Source organism: Antechinus flavipes, chromosome 2 (genome assembly GCF_016432865.1).
Source record: "Antechinus flavipes isolate AdamAnt ecotype Samford, QLD, Australia chromosome 2, AdamAnt_v2, whole genome shotgun sequence".
NCBI classification, from domain to species: Eukaryota; Metazoa; Chordata; class Mammalia; order Dasyuromorphia; family Dasyuridae; genus Antechinus; species Antechinus flavipes.
Genome location: NC_067399.1, coordinates 33538857 through 33556645, shown reverse-complemented (window position 1 = coordinate 33556645; position 17789 = coordinate 33538857). Strand labels below are relative to the sequence as shown.

Genomic DNA, 17789 nt, shown 5'->3' with positions numbered 1-17789 from the left:
ATTCTTTTCAAGTATACAGATTTAAAAAAAAAAACTCCTAAGTAAATTTTAAAGGCAGAATATTTACATATTAAATAATGTCAGCCCACATACATTAAAATGAAAAAATAAAGAGGCACATGGAATAGAAAAACATGATTAAGCATCTGAATTATAGAAAACAGAAAAATTAGAATCAAGATTCTGGGTCACTTTCAGAAACAAATTTTTAATTAGAGAATCCCCATATTTTAATGTAATCTGATTTAATCTACATTTAATGAGGAAAAGAACAAAATAACACAAAGAGAAAAGGGAGTATTAATTATAATGATAGATGAAATTAATAGGACAGAAAACAAAAGAAGTGAAATAATTAAAAGCTAAGAGTTACTTTTAAGAGACCAATTAAAAAGGACAAACCATTATCAAATTTAATTTAAAAAGTACTCAAACGCATATAAACCAGAAACAAGAAAAGAGAGGTTGTGATGTACCTAACATAAAGAAAAAGAGGATTATGATGCATAATTTACAGCTGGAAAAACAGGAAATCTGAAACAAACAGAGGAAGTTCAGAAGGACAGCTCAGGTCATTACTGATCTGCTCTCCCTCCCACACCTTCCCTAACAGGCACCAGTACAGAAGGATTCAACAAATTAACCCAAATAGCAAAAAAAGTAATAGAAGTAAAAAGCAATCATGGGATCTGGCTTGGAAATAAAAGGAAAGCTGACAAATTGCTACCCAGCTGACAAATCCTAATAAAGAAGGCCTCATTAAAATGATTCTTCAAAAAACTCCAAAAGGTGGAATTGGAAGGATTTTTCACAAAACTCATTTCAGAACAGTTTTGAAGAACTTGACAAGAGAGTCCCCCTGAGCATGACACAGCTGGATGGTCTGGCAGTTTTCCACTTCCCCAGCTCACTCCTAGACCTGCTCTTCAGAAAGCTGTAAGCCACTCAGCCCAAACTGTGGCTGCCCCCCTCCTAGGCCTGTCTTTGTGCTGACTTGGATTCTCCCACCTGCAGTCCTGCTGGTGCTGGTGATTACCCTTCACTGCTCCCCAACTGTTGGAATCCTTACAAAGTGTTCATTAGAGTTGATAGAGACAAATTATCTAATTTAGCATGGTTCAGTATGATTGATCTGATCTTACAAGGAGATGTTATGGGCTAGAAGAAACAAGGTACTAAGTGGAACTGATAGAAACAATGCTTGTGTTTACACCTTTAAAGAACTCATAAGCAAAAAGCTCTTGGGACCAGAGAGCACTCTGGGAGAAAACCCATAATCCCATTCTCAGAGGTAGAGTCAACCTTTGAGATAGCATAAAAACAGCGGAGTTCAGTTGAAAAGATTGAGAGGGGAGCGTCGGTCAGTTCAGAAGAAGCCCATTCTCGGAGGCGCAACCAGATTCATTCATCCCACCATGGTGGCTGGCCTCCTGCACTTCCCCCACTGAGAGCAAGGTTGGTCTGAAAGGCTCTCCAGAAAGCTGCCCAGCCCCAGGCAAGGAGACAAGACTCAGAAGGAGCACTCTGGGAGACTGAGAGCCAGAAGCCCTCTCTCGGAGGCAAGAGAGATTCATTCCATCTTCCACCTTTGTGCTGGCTGGAGGCTGAAGGACAAACCTTTGGATTTAAAACATTTGGAGGGAGCTCTTGGAACCAAGGAAGGAGAAAATAAACATTTGCATTTTATTAGCTGGCTGCATTTGGAATGATTATTACTCTTAACTGAAACTAAGAAAACCTTCTGAAGAAACCTGCTCCCAGAGAGAACCATTATATTATAAAGAAGAGAACACCACACCCAACCTCGGTCACATCCTGCATTTCACCCTGACTCAGTTCTGCCCCTTCCCCATTATAAATTCTCACATTCCAATACCTGAATGTAACCAGTCTCTCCCCTCTCTTTCTCTCTGTCCCTTTCTTTATCTGTCTGTCTCTCAGCCCTAATCCCCAATCCCTTCATCCACCCCTTTCCAGCTTCAAGTCCATGGCTTGCCATTTAAACTCTACTCTGCAGCCTTCACCAAACACCTTGGCTCTCAGCCCACTCCCACTAGCCATGCTATCTGACTTCCACTGGATCCTCACTGCTGTAAGGCAGTCTCCCAGTTATTCATTAAGTGATCCCTTCTCACACTTCCCACAGAGATCATCACATTTTCTTCCTTTTTTAACAACCTTCCTATCTCCTTCCTTCTCTCCCCTATCTCAGAGGAGGACTCTGGGGCAATTTCACAAGCTGCTTCTTCTGCCATTCCTCTCATCTCCACAATCTCAGCCATCATTTTCTGTTCTCAACTCCCAATGCCAAATTTGATTAATCATTCACCCCCCCTCCCCCCTCGGTATAACAGACTGCAGCCTCAACTTTTCTTCCCCAGACGCAATCTTTACCTCTCCCTATCTAGGTTCCTTCTCTACAGCCTCCAAAGATCTTTCCTGACACCAGTCCCTACTTTTCCCACCTTATAACTTCCTTCCCCCAGTAATCTAGTAAGCAAGCTTAGTCTGCCCTTGCTGCCCATCTCTGCATTCTCACAGTCTCTCCCTGTCTCCGGGCTTCCTTTAAGGCCCAGTGGAAGCGCCATCTTGGCTCCCCTCAATGTGAGCTTCTCCTCCCTCCAATTTCTCCTGCTCAGCCCCATTTGTACACATTAGACTGGGAGCTTCTGGAGAGCTTGTTCCTGCCTTTGTCTGCTCAGTGCTCGGCACAGTGTCTGGCACAAAGCAGGTGCTTAATAAATGCTTATGGAGTTGATTCTTTTCACATTGAAAAAGCTGGCCACATCCAATGCCTCCAGCCTTGGCTCATCATTCCCCTGACATTGCTCTGTCCAAGTGAGAGGGAGCCCTTTGGCAGGCCTCCTAGGCCTGCAGGCCATCAGACCCTTTCTCTCCTCGTGCATTTGTGACTCCCGAACTTCCCAAAAACCAAAACCTCTCTAAAATGGAGGCTGGATAAAGCTGGGCTGAGAAGGAAGGGCAAGGGATTGGAGGTAATGTCCCATGCCACAGAAGCTGAGAAGGCCATCAGCAAGAGCAGAATGAAGAAATGTATTTGGGGACCTGGTGAGTTGGGAGAATTCTCTGGGAAATCTGGAGCTATACGTAAAGATTGGTGAACCATATGGACACAAATAATTACACCCATGAGAACTAATGAGGTCATGATCCAGAGAGAAAAGAGAGTAATGATTCTACACCTAAGGTCTGTGAGTAGTTTTTAAAATATTTTTATAATGGTATTTCAATACAACTGAATTTTGTGTTATCTTAGGTCAGTCAAGTGAAGGGTTTGGAGAAACACGGTTGAGTAAAGGGTATGCTAGTGAGTCAACCAGCCAGCAAAGTTCTAGACAAAAGAACGGGAGATGGTAAGTGTTTTAAAGACTGTGGAAGAGCCTTCAGGATTAAGGGAAAAGAGGTGGAACATGAGCCCTCTAACCGCAAAAGCTTTTCTTCCTCACTAATCCTGACTTTGTTATTTAAAAGTCTTTTCCTCCTGCTACCTATACCCCATCTCTGTCTATCCTAGCACGGTGCTCAGTGCTTAACATGCGCAACTCGAATATGTTCCATCTCTGATAGATCTTTTCCTGGTGTTAACCCTATTCAAGGCATGAAGATGCAATGCAGAATGAATAGGAGGAAGGCAATCCTTGACCTAGAAGACCCTGCCGTTTAGTTAAGGAGATTTACAGGTTAAAAAAGGTACATCGCCACTTACCATTCTGGACTTTGCTGCTGCTGCTGCTGCTGCTGCTGCTGGCGTGCCACATGTCGCTTTCCTGTTTCAGGCTGATGGTCGCCTCTCTGGAAGTGCCCCAGAGAGGAGGACACAAAAAGGCAGAGTTTTCGGGCCTCCTTCCCAGGGCACTGACAGGCCGGCTGGGAAGAGGGGCTTTCCCTGCAGGCTCATTGGCAGGAGTGGCACAGATCTCCGATGTGGAAGGCTTACAGTCCAGATGCTTCTGCAATTCCGAAGTCTCTGTCCCCTCTAATCTTTCCTGGGAAGGTTCCTGTGGCTGTTGTGTGAGTGGCCGTAAGTCCTCCAAAGAAAAATCCACAGGGGATTTGACTAAGGATTCAATCGTGCTTTTCTTTTCACTTTCATCACAGTTTTGTGTGCTGGTCAAAGGAAGCTCGTTCAAAGTCTTCAACTGGGTATAGTTCACTTTGGATTCACTTGGGTCTGTTAAGTCCCCTGTTCCAACCTGAGTTGGCTGCTTACAAAGTGCCTCCACTTCTGTGCTCACTGTTGGTGTCTCTGTCTTTATGTTTATGTTTAAAGAGGAAGAAAATCCTTCGGGTAAACTCTGTGCATGATCTCTGAAGGACATAAATACAGAACAGGAACAGACAAGGTGAAAATGGAAGCACTCTTCCTATAACTCAACCTTTCCCCCCCATCTCCCCCTCCCCCCCCCCCCCCAGGCCAAAGAGATCTTTCTCCCGAGGCAACCTAGGGAACTATTATTAAAGGGCCAAAGACTGGCATTCCTGAGGTGGTTCTGGTTTCCCTTATGCTCAGAAAGCTGGCAGTTTGATCGTGCATTATCCACTCTGGCCTCCTCGGTAAAAATAAGATCAAGGCACTAGGAACCACTGTTTTTCAAGTTTTTATATTTAATCAACTTACCCTTGAGGAGACTGTGCTCCAACATTAGGTGGAGAATTAGCTGCTAGAGGAGTGCTTTGTCTAAGGTCCTTACTAGCTGGAGTAGTTGCGGTGCATCCGGGAAGCACTTCCCTAAGAATTGGCGTGGAAACAGACTGCCCAGGACCTGGACTAGAAGGGGCCTGAAAGATACCAATACCAAACAATCAAGACAGCAGAACTCTTCTGGAAATGATCCTCAACTCCAAGCAAAAACACTAGCTCATAATTACAAATTATAATCTAACTGAAAGCAGATGTCGTTCAAGGCCTACAAAAACTGTGACCCAAACGTTTAAGTTCTATTATCTGATGGCAAGCATCTTTCCCAAAAAGCTTTCAAAATTATAACCAATTAAGATAGTTAAATCATCCCACAAGATATATTATGATGAATTGAGTGGGCAACTGGAAAAAAGAAATCTCATGTTGATTAAGTCATACATTATAAAAGTCAGTTATCAGAAGGAACAGAAGTTATTATTTAGAATAGGATCTACAAAAAGTTAATGGACACAGCCTTAAAGAACTCTGGTTCACAAAAGACAGGATAGGCTGATAGAGATGGGACTATTTGGTGGCCTAGAGCCAACAAGGATAGTGACAGCTGCCTAATTCCAAGTAGGATAGACTCAACTTCGAAAAAGCATTCTATATTTAGCAATGAATTCACACTTCTAAGTGTTCCTCAGCATCAAAGGACTTAGCAGCAGAATAAACTGACCTCTAAACCCCAACTACATGGCCTGTGCCTAAAGCATAGAATGCTCCATCTCTTTTATCTTTGCCTGCCTTAAATAATCAGAAATCTTACCAACCTCTCTTCCCGCCAGCTTTACATAACTCTTTATTCCCAACCTACCATTCACTGTGTCTTTTTTGTTTTGGAGTAAATCTAAAGAGATAATTACAAAATTCTTGTCATTCAAGGGCTCATTATTTCTAACTATAAGATTGTCCAGTCTTAAGAAAAATTTCCTAGTAGTTGCTTAGTAAATATACCTTATAAGTATATAAAGTTTTTATACCTGATTTCTTTTCAACAATCATCAAATCTCTCTTTTTTTTTTAAACTTTTTATTGACAGAACCCATGCCAGGGTAATTTTTTACAGCATTATCCCTTGCACTCACTTATGTTCCGATTTTCCCCCTCCCTCCCTCCACCCCCTCCCCCAGATGGCAAGCAGTCCTTTACATGTTAAATAGGTTACAGTATATCCTAGATACAATATATGTGTGCAGAACCGAATAGTTCTCTTGTTGCACAGGGAGAATTGGATTCATGAGGTATAAATAACCCAAGAAGAAAAACAGAAATGCAAGAAGTTTATATTCATTTCCCAGTATTCTTTCTTTGAGTGTAGCTGCTTCTGTCCATCCTTGATCAATTGAAACTGAATTAGCTCTCTTTATCGAAGAGAACCACTTCCATCAGAATACATCTACAAACACTATCGTTGTTGAGGTATATAATGATCTCCTGGTTCTGCTCATTTCACTTAGCATCAGTTCATGTAAGTCTCGCCAGTCCTCTCTGTATTCATCCTGCTGGCCATTTCTTACACAATAATAATATTCCATAACATTCATATACCACAATTTACTGGGCATCCATTCACTTTCCAGCTTCTAGCCACTACAAACAGGGCTGCCACAAACATTTTAGCACATATAGGTCCCTTTCCCTTCTTTAGTATCTCTTTGGGGTATAAGCCCAGTAGTAGAAACACTGCTGGATCAAAGGGTATGCACAGTTTGATAACTTTTTGAGCATAGTTCCAAAATTGCTCTCCAGAATGGCTGGATGTGTTCACAATTCCACCAACAATGTATCAGTGTCCCTGTTTTCCCACATCCCCTCCAACATTCCGCATTGTCTTTCCCTGTCATTCTAGCCAATCTGACAGGTGTGTAGTGGTATCTCAGAGTTGTCTTAATTTGCATTTCTCTGATCAATAGAGATTTGGAACACTCTTCCATGTGAGCGAAAATAGTTTCAATTTCATCATCTGAAAATTGTCTGTTCATATCCTTGGACCATTTATCAATTGGAGAATGGCTTGGTTTCTTATAAATTAGAGAAAGTTCTCTATATATTTTGGAAATGAGGCCTTTATCAGAACCTTTGAACAGTCATCAAATCTCAAAATTAAAATATCTGTTCACATTTGACACTATTAGGGAATTGAGATCCTTTTATGTTTTGGAGGCAGCCCTCCTTTTCACCACTGCTACAATGTTTTCTTTTAGTGCTTTTCAGCTAATTACCTAGTCCTCTCCTAGGAGAAAGAATACTGAATTGGGAGTCATAGGATCTGAGACTCTAGTCTCGGCTCTCTTACTAGCTAGCTTCTGGAATGAATCCTTCACCTACTTTTCTGCCCTTGAGAACCATCTATAAGTTTTCATGGGACCTAAAAATCACTGGATCTAAATTATGTCCATTCTAAGACTCAAATGATTCTGGGATGCTACCCAAAGATGACCTCAAGTCATTTCAACTGTTTCTTTGTTCAAGAAGGCTCACCTGTCCTGAGCATCCTAAGTGAGAATCTTTCTGTCAGACCTGGAAATGACCACTTGACTCCCTAACCATAGGTACAATATTGCCATTTATCTGTCCCAATACTTCCTCTTTTTCCAGGCCTCCACCATACCTAGCAAACTGAATGCAAACCTAAATTGAATTTTATTCTGTATAAAGAACTACCCATTATCAGGGATCAATGTTGAGAAACAATTGTGGATAATTTCTTCCTGAGAAATTTAAGAGACAAACATCCACTGAGCTCAGCCGTTTCTAAGCAAAGAGTCAATTACCAAAGAGAAGATTGAAGGACAAGAAAAAGCAGTAAAAATGTCATCATTCTGCTAACACAGATCAGACCCAGGCAAGCTGTGTGATTTTCATTTAAACAGAAAATGAACTAAACAAATATTCACATTTCCATAGGCTATCAGCAAAGACAGAACAACAACTTAGCAAGAATCAAGTACTGGTCTCTAATTAGTGAAGGGGCTAATGTGTCTTACCTGAAACTTTTTCTTAGTGGTATTCTAGAGTACTCATGATAACAGTTTTGTCCTGCCAGCAGATGAAGACAATGGAAGTGAGTATATGACCTCACTTTTAAAAATAGGAAATTGTTGGTTCCCCTTCCTCAGCAGATCTCTCACCACTAACCAAGAAAATGTGATCAATTTAAAGAATACTCTAGTCTAGCAGGAAACCATCAGGAAATGGGTGATGCTAGAATTCCTCAAGATGTTGTATAAAAAGGTCTCAGAATCCTATCCTAAACACCAAAAGAAACCTCCGATTAGGTAGCTCCTGACATTCACTATGACAAGTTTCACTAAGCAAACACAAACTCCAAGTTAATTTCCAGAAAGTCCTTTTTTTTGACACACTATATCTATCATTCTTCCCCACCAGGTCCTCTCTCTCAATATGTCAATTCAACTAAATCTGTTTCACAGAGAAATGACAGATTTTTTTTTTACTATATATTCACCATACATGTACTTCTGACACACTTTTAAAGTGAAAAAATAATTTGCACTATTTCAATCTTGGTCAAATATCCAACATTTCTACCATGGAATCACAAAAGCTGCCACTGACCTAGATTGATGATATCAGAGATTTGGGTACATGATTTAGAAATAAGGGGTGATACTATGAGTGAAAGCAAGGGATAATTAATCTGTCAATCTTTGAAGAAGGGAGGAATTTATATGCTCCAAAGAAATAGAGAACATAATGAAAACTGCAAAATGGATACTTTTGATTACAATAAATTGTAAAGTTTTTGCACAAATGCAATCAAAATTAGAAAGAAAAAAGATGGGAAACTTTTTACAGTGACTGTTTCTGATAAAGACCTCATTTCTCAAATATATAGAGAACTGAGTCAAATTTATAATACTAGTCATTCCCCAATTGATAAATTTGAGTCAAAGGATATGAACAGGCAGTTTTCAAATGAAGAAATCAAAGCTAGTCTAAGTCATGAAAAAAGGCTCTAAATCACTACTGATTAGAAAAATGTAAATTAAAAAAATTTGGAAGCATCACTTCATACCTATAAGACTGTCAAATAGGACAGATAAAGAAAATGATAAATATTAGAGGGGATGTGGGAAACTAGGACATTGATTGACACACTGCTGGAGTTGTAAACTGATTCAACTATTCTGGAGAGCAATTTGACAATATGCTATCAAATATATAGTTGACACTATTCCCAAACGATCTAACCCTGTAGTATATATACTTTGATTCAGCAGAGTACTACTGGGTCCGTATCCCAAAGAGATCATAAAAAGGAGGAAATTAAGGGGATGCCCATCAACTGGGGAATGGCTGAACAAATTGTGACATATTAATATAATGGAGTATTCTATAAGAAGCCCTGAATAGGAAGATTTCAGAAATACTTGGTAAGAATTAAATGAACTGATGTTCAGTGAAGTGAGCAGAACCAGGAAAAACATCATACACAGTAACAGAAACATTGTGTAATCAACGTTGATACTTGGCTCTTTTCACAATGCAATGATCCAAGACAACTGCAAAAGACATGTGATGGAAGATGCCATCCACATTCAGACAAAGAACTGCACTCTGAACGCATATTGAAGCAAACTATTTTCACTTTTCCTTTCTCATTTTTTTCCCTTTTGTTTAGATTTTTCTTTCACAAAAAGACTAATATGGAAATATGTTTAACATAACTGTACAATCTTAGAAGGGAGGAGAGGAAGGGAGAAAAATTTGAAACTTAAAATCTTACAAAAATGAATGCTTTTACATTCATTTTTACATGTGATTAGATAAAATAAAATATTATTAAGTGCAAAAAAAAATGTTCAGAGATCTAGTTAAACTTCCTTGTTTAATCACAGGGGAAAGTGAGGTGGGGGGGGGGGGGAGAAGGGGGAGGGAGGCTATGGCCTACAGAAAATTCAGGTGAATTTTAATTCTTCGTCTTACATACCCTCTAATCCCCAAAATCATTGTGGGTTATCTGCATGTTCAATCATTGAGAGCTCCACAGACCCTTCACTGAATTTTACCATCTAAGACTCAAAGTGTACTTTCTTCATGATCTCCCTTTGACAAAGACATTGAGTACATCCATTATGCCCTCTTCATTATACCAGCCTTACAATTTAACACATTAAAATACCACATTGGGAAGACTATCATTCATTCAACTTAACCTTCAATAAAACTAATTCCCACCAACTTCTTACCCTACAGGCATACACACACAAAAGATTCCTCTTCTTCCCACCACAAAAGCACACTCAGTAACATCCCTAATGACATCAATGTCACTTCTCTTGACATAACGAATTGTCTACTGCTTCTGGGAACTTCTGGGAACATTGGTTTATCTTACTAGTATTTCATTCTCTCAGAAGCTGGTTGTTAATGCTTCTTCAATTCCTGGTGTGACCTTCCAAGTCATAAGTTTTCTTGTCAAAGAAAGAAATTAACAAGCACCTGAGATATACCAAAGTATTAATAGGAAAATGCTGTCATTGAGGCATACACCTTCCCCTCTATCAACTGCTTGTTCAGACTGTTGGCTCTTGATTAGCTGCCATCTATCATCAGTTGTCAATAACTATCCCATTCTCCCTATCACTTCACCCCAGGGTTCCGCACTTTCCTTTAATTTCTCAGTCGGATTCAGTCACATTCAGATCAATAAATTTAGGAATTCCTGGCTCAATCAACTCTTCCTGCCTGGGGTCCAGGTCTCCTATCTTGTCTGGTTATGAACCATCAAACTGATATTATTTTACTCCCCATGTGCCCCAGCACTCTCGTAACTCTTCTAACTTTTGATATCAGTTTGCACCCTATTCTAAAATGACCCTAGATTCACATTCAAGTCTGAGCTGCGGCTACCACCCTGCTTTCACACTTGGAGTCTTCCTGTACATGCTGTCTAGACACAGCTCTTTGCCCTTCATTCAATCCCTGGCTGTTACCCAAGGAATGGTCCTAGTTTTATCAATGTAGCTAGTTGTAGGTCAAAGTTCCTACAGGGTAGGGACTTTGTATTACTTCTGATAATGATCTCATAAGCAATTAAATATAAATCTATTTGGATAGTTTTTTTTTTTTATTCCTGGCATTGTTTTAAAACATTATAATGAAAGAGTTGAAATAAAAAGCTAACTGAACACAGAAAAGAACTGACCCTGGTCCAGGTTAGTTTGTTAGTAACCATGGTGAAAGTAGTTCTCCTCCTAAATTTGATCACTACTGCATTACATTTCATGGTTCCAGCTCACCATCATTATCTGGAATATATTCCATGAGGGAGTTTTCAGATACAACCCTCATACTGTAATAGGACACAAGGCAAAGTGAAGTCAACCATTTAATTTAAAACCATTAAGGGTATCCCTACTAAGCTAACAAAGCTAGCAGTCTTTTAAAGACAAGTACGTGTTATAGAATACTATGGTCCCTTCCAGCTAAGAATCTCTCTACAAACCCCAAAAGCTTATCTTTTGATCAGATCCTCCAGAAAACACCTCCAAATACTGAAGATCAAACGCACTGGAACATTGCCAGCAAAAAAATTTTCATACAAAGTAAAAGTTGTTTTATCACCACCTGATGGTATGGAAGAATTATTAGTATGATCCGCTCCTAGAAAAAGTCCTCTACAACCATTAGCCTTTGGTGTCTGAAGCGGGTGGCTTGCCCGCTTTTGAAATCTCCTAGTAAAAAGAATTCTGGGTTACCTCAGAGCAAGGCCTTGGGAGCTTTGGGGTGAGGCCTCCTTTGTTCTCCGAAGACTTCCGCTTTACTGCACTTACTCTTTTAGCTTTTCCTAAAACAAAAAAACAAAAACAAGACTTTCTGTCAGACCAATTATCCTGATTATCATCTTGGGGAGTGGAGAGGGCAGAGAGGGATAAAAAGAACTGGGAACACAAAATTCTTTAAATCAAATATTAAAAAAAAAAAAAAAAAAAAAGCACCTTCTTACAAGGGGAAGCTAGATGGCGCAGTGGAATTATACAGGCCCTTGAAATCAGGAGGATTTGAGTTCAAATTTGGAGTCAGACATTTATCAGCTCCGTGACCCTGGGGCAAGTCACTTAACTCCATTTACCAGCCCCCCCCCCCCCCCCATATACACACCCTCAAAAGTTTTTACACATAATTGGGGGGAAAATATTACTTTAAGGAAAAAATAAAGTGGTTGTATTTTTTTTTTTTTTAAGATTTTTGTCAGGCTCCTTTTTCTTTTCTAATATCAAAATGAAGGCAAGGCATGCATTGGAAGAACCAAGCAATTAATTCTTACCACAATTCCCAAGAGTGTCATGAACAACTTCAACATGAATTAGTGCTGGATCAACAATTTTTAGAGCTGGAATCTTTAAACAAGGGACAAAGAGTGTAAGCATAAAGTTTTTAAAAGTTATTTTATTTAGGGAAAATTTTCTAAAATTGTTTACTAGAACAAAAGCCAATTGTAGAGGAACTTAATGGCCAAACAATATAGGTGGAACTCTCCCTGGGAGCCAATTTTTATTGTTGTGGTTCACAAAACAGCATCCTCAAATTGTTAGGAAATTCCCTGTTACTGAAATCCTCAAGCTGGAGAATTATTCTCCCAAATCATGAACCAATGAGCATTAAGTGACAGGCATTATACTAAAAAAAGCAAACAGCTCTGCCCAGAAACCCCACTTCTCAGGGGAACAATGGACATCTAGGTGACTCAGGAAGAGGAGTAGGCCAGGAGAGGCTTCATGTTGGGGTAGGTCTCCAAGGAAACCAAGAGAAAGAGATGCAGGGAGGGAGCACGGCATGGAGGTACGGCCAATGCCAAGCACAGAGACAAGTGAGGAACAGCCAAGAGAACCACTTGCTCTAAGGGAGTTTTCGAATACAGAAGAGCTGCAGTAATGGAAGGCTAGACAAGCCAGGAAAAACCAGGCTGCAAAGGCTTCAAAATCCATGGCTGGAGCAATTTGTATTTGATCTTGGATTCAGGTTTGTCCACGGGCCCCACAGGAGAGGGGTGTTGGGCTCCAATTTCAGTTTTAGGGCAACTACTTAGACATCTTCCTCACTTTAAGTGAGGAAGGACTAAAAAGGGACCATGACTCTGAGCAAACAGAATTGTGGAGAAGACAGAAACAAGATCTGGAAAATGACTGAGGTGGGGAAGTCAATAACTCCTAAACCACTAGCATGTCCTAGTCCACTAGGAGATCTCAAATGTTTAATGAATGAAAAAAGAACTATTAAGCATTGGGATACCACAATGGTTCTGCATTTCTTCAATGCATGGGAAGACCACCCCTGAGAAGACTTATCCCCTTCCCCCACCCCCTTCACATATTCTAGGAGCTTAAATTACCTCTTCACAACGAACTTCAAGTGTTTTTGAAGTTGGATTGCCATTTACAACAGTTGCTGAAAACCATTGGGTAGATGGATCCAAACTATAAATTTTTACTTCTGAACCCACTAAGTTTTTGTCACCTTAAAAAGAAAAAAAAAAGAAGAACTGAACCTTAAAGTTTATCTATTTATTCCATTAACACCAATTTTTCAATATAATCTTTTCCTTGGCCTTAAATACAGGAAAAATGGAGAGAAATATAAATCTAGGATCTCTGGAAGGAATAGGTGTGTTCTGGTAAAAACAGTAATCGTTACACAAAATTTTTAATGAATACCCTTTTCACACTGACACCCGAGACTTGTCATTAACACACCTGATCCCATCTCATATAAACTAACAAATCAGACTGGTTTAAATTGCTGAGGAAACCAAGTCTAGTCATCTTACAAGATTCAATAAACTTATTTTTTATTACGAAACTGCCAGAGCAAGACAATGTTTTGTAATGGAAAATATGTGATTGTACACACCAAATTTCTTCCATTATATCAATTTTGCAAGACTAGTATTTTTGAGGGTTTGCTGCTCTATGGCCAAGACTAGCTAGATGTTCATCTTCTAGTTGCTTAAATGTGACAATTTCAGACGCTCCTAATTCCCTTTGTAATACTAATGAATTAATGAAGTTTTGCCACAGAATGCAATTTGCATCAAAAAAGGGGGGAGGGGGGTAGGCAAGACATTTCTAAGTACTAATAGACAAATGAAGCATAAAAAAGATGTGATCTACAAGTAATTTTCATAAGTCTACCATGGTGAGAGAGTCAATCAAAATCACAAAAGATCAACTTGGCTTTAATATCTTATAAATATCCAAGTCCCACATATACATACCTTGTAATAAATGGCTTTCATCTAAATGTTTGACAATCAAGGCTTGAAATTCTTTACTGATATTTTGATGATCCATAAGAGAAAGTCGAAGACCATTTACATCCTGATAAAATAGAGATCTCTGAAGTAAATAGTTGTTACCTACTTCCTGCAGCTAAACTATTTTTCAAACCAAACAATTTGCATGCTTCTTAGGCAGACCACTAGAAACAATGTTTACTGGAATCAAAATGGTGAAACAAACGTTAAAAGAAATAACTTTTTTTAAAAAAAGGTATTTTTTTAAATTATGCAGCTGAGTACACACACACACACACACACACACACACACACACACACACACACACAAACACACTCTCTCTCTCTATAAGCTACTGTGAAAGGAAGGAATAAGACACACTGTGAAGCTTCTAGTCTAGGAGAAATAATAATAAAATTGCATCTAAGAGATGAACAAATAAAATGTGAAAAACCAAAGGAAGAAAGGTTCAACAAAGATGAGGAAGGAGTAGGGGTAACAAACAGACCATTTTGTTAAATATGTATTCATTTAAAAAAAACTGTAATTTGGGATTCATGCTACCATGAATGACCATCTACCTGAATGTTGATATTGATAATTGTGAAGTTTCAAATTTTTAATGAAAAAGTACTAGGAGAGATCTGAATAGAAAAATTCATTAGAAACTTCAGAGGATGATAGAAAGCTGCCTGAAGAACTGGGGGAAGGGAAGGAAACAACATAAAGGGGGGGTGGAGCCAGGGAGATGCACACAGCTAAGACCAGGGAGGGTGAGCAGCCTAACCAGGCGGGAAACCCAAGTCATATGAGAAAGAACAGCTGGAAGAGAGTATGAAGGAATTCAGTTTAACAAAGGCCTGGACTCCAGTCTTTTCTTTGACAAAAACTGGCTGGTTGTGACACGAATCAGTTTATCAATTAGTGTCTCTACTGCTTTCTAAGACTAGTAATAATAGCTGAGTTGCCCATCAGATTCAAAAAGTAAAAGGAGCTGTCTAATAGTATAAACTCCAGGATCCAAAAACCAAGAACTAGTAATGAGGAAAGGCACAAATGATATTATTGAAGGCCTTGAATTTCAAGTATCTGAATTTTTGTTGGATGGACATAGAGAAGTTTTTAGAAGTAAGCAGCAGGGAGAAGAGGGGAAGGAAGGGAAGGAGCAAAAGAAAGGCAGGGGTGGGGGTAGAAGGGAGGGGAGCTTCTGACATTTTCAACCATTATAGAAACAGATAAAGGTCAAAGGCAAGCCTCTTGGGTGCTTGTCAGTTCTTTCACAATTTCTTTGCTTCTGCCATATTAAAGGCTCAAAAGCTTGGGTAGGTTTTATGTGTTTGATGTTTATTTTAACGTAACTTAACCCCCAAAAGTAAGTAGTTAACATAGTCCGATATTCAGATTGACTGAACTGCTGGAAACAAGAGAATTAACTACTTAACTTTGGAAATGAAGAACTCCCAAGGGCTGACAAAACAGCGCTACTACAACTTCTTCCAATATTAGCATATAAGTACAGTCAAATAAAAATGAAAATGGAAATCTTATAGGAAAAAAAATGCAAAAAGGCAGCATGAAATAGAAGAGACACATAAAGAAAAAAAAAATCATCCTTACACTCCAATTTTATTGGGAGAAAGGGAGGTTTGTGGAATTATGTATGTGGAATAATATGTAAATGAGCCTGTGATCTTTACTGGCTGGGGAAACTAACTCCCATAACTCCCATCTGTTCTCTCCCAAAATAATAGCAACAGCTGAACCCATAGCAAAGTCTCAACTTGTCAACCCTAAAGCTTAAAGATGGCTCTCTTTTGTAAGCTAATTATGTATGATAGCCACTGCTAGAACCCAGTAATAAGATCAACTTTTTAATTGTTATATGTTTACAGCAGATTTAATTTGAAGTTTACCTGTATGGGCTTCAGAAGGTCTTTAGAAATGAATATTCTTCTGTCTTCTCCAAGAAAACGAATAGAAGTAATGGATTCTAAACCAATCTTGTCCAACAGGGATTTGTACAGCTAAAACCACACAAAAACAAAGCCACATTTACACACTTCTTGATGTAAGTATCCGTATAAATGACACCAACAGAACTCTTGGAAATCAGAACAGGCTATTCTCCACTAAGAGAAAATCAGAATGTAGCTTTGTTTATTATAGATGCAATAAATGGTTTCAAAACAAATATAACAAACAATGCTTATGTGTTATATGTATTCTAAACTAGAATAAGATCGATTAAAGGAAAAATTATGGCCTTTAAAATAATTTTTAAGCTAGTTAAGTAAAAAGCAAACTTTTGGAACCAGAAAGCAGTGTAGTATGATAGGAAGACTGTTAAAGGAGAAGGGGACCTCAAATTCTACCCTGTAGGGTATTTCAGCTTTGTGATAATGGACAAGCCAATCAATCTAATGCCTGCTTCCCTCTTCTATAAAATGGACCTGTGATATTATTGATCCAAAATAAGAGTTCTCCCTCTATCGATGCAATTAGGCACTGTCTCTGCAACTTAAGTCTTAAAGAGTATCACACTCATTTTGAACAGATTAAAATGCAACAGAAAAATGTTTAACAAAATAAGAACACAATACAACCTAATATTAAGTCAATACATGCAAACAGGGATGTGTTTCTATTTGGCTTTGACAGCAATGATCTGGAACACTGAGAAGCTAAATGACTTGCCCCCAAGCTTTCTGTTCTTTCAGATCAGCTTTTCTGTTTCTACCACCCCGCCACTGCTTCCTTAGGTCTCTGAAATGAATGTAAGACCAGAAATCTAATTTACATAATGTATGAAAGGGTTTTTTTTGGTGGTGGTTGTTTTTTTGCTGAAGCAATTGGGATTAAGTGACTTGCCCAGGATCACACAAGTGTGAAGGTTTTTGTTTTGTTTTGTTTTTTTTAAACAAACTTTCAATTATTATTCAGTCTTATTATGCAAAGTACTCTACAAACTTTAAAGCATTCTATATAAAAAAAAAATTTTGGCCTCTTATTTTTAATCACAGAGCTGATTGTTACAAAAGTATTACAACTACTCAGAAGAGCCTGAACCAGATGATTCTAATTCAAATCACTGTTTCCTAATTTGTTGTTGACATATTAATCAATCAATCAGATGGCTGAAGTACTCTGGCTACAAAAACCCAAGTGAAAAAATTTAAGTCTCCATCCCTAAGAAGCTTTCATTGTAATGAGGCCGTGGACTTCACAGCAGTATATAAGGAAAATTCATAAAACTAATTCAAGGTAGTTGAGAGGGGAATGAGGGCGGCCTGGAAAGACTTCATAAAGAAGCTGGTGCTTCACACTGCCTCTCGGAGAAGTGTTCCAGACATGGGAAAGAGCAAGAGAAGAGGCACAGAGAAGAGCAAAGTGCTATGTGTACAGCAGAACTGATAGGTCGATACTGGAGGGACCCAAAAGTGTGAACAGATGAACAGACAGAGGGATGGGCAGGACAGGAAGCCTTTCACATGGCAAACAGAAGAGTTGACCCGGATTATATGCTTAAAGTAAAAACAAACCACTCGAGCTTCTCCAGTGGGGCGGAGGGCGGATGAAATCTGTACTTGAGGAAAATGCCTTTAGCATCGGTGTGGAAAATGGACCAGAGGCTTGAGGGAGGGAGATTAGTAAAGAGCTCTGGACAACAAATCAAGGGCAAAAGGAGGGGAGAGGAAAGGGAAACACGAGGGAGATGCATGAAGAACGCCCCAACAAGTTCTGACAATATAACAGCAATGGAAGAACATGAGTAAGGAGAAGAGGATCATTCCTTGTGGAAGGATCCAAGTGACTAGAAGGCTGGT

General features: G+C 39.2%; 1 protein-coding gene across 1 annotated transcript in view; it reads right to left on the bottom strand.

The window, feature by feature from the left end:
* Positions 1 to 17789, bottom strand: part of KDM3A (lysine demethylase 3A) — a 61843-nt gene that overhangs the window by 23373 nt on the left and 20681 nt on the right. The window contains 7 exon segments of the mRNA XM_051974393.1: positions 3728 to 4329; positions 4640 to 4800; positions 11431 to 11519; positions 12000 to 12072; positions 13065 to 13189; positions 13947 to 14049; positions 15879 to 15989. Of these exon segments, the coding sequence (XP_051830353.1) occupies positions 3728 to 4329; positions 4640 to 4800; positions 11431 to 11519; positions 12000 to 12072; positions 13065 to 13189; positions 13947 to 14049; positions 15879 to 15989 (1264 nt within the window).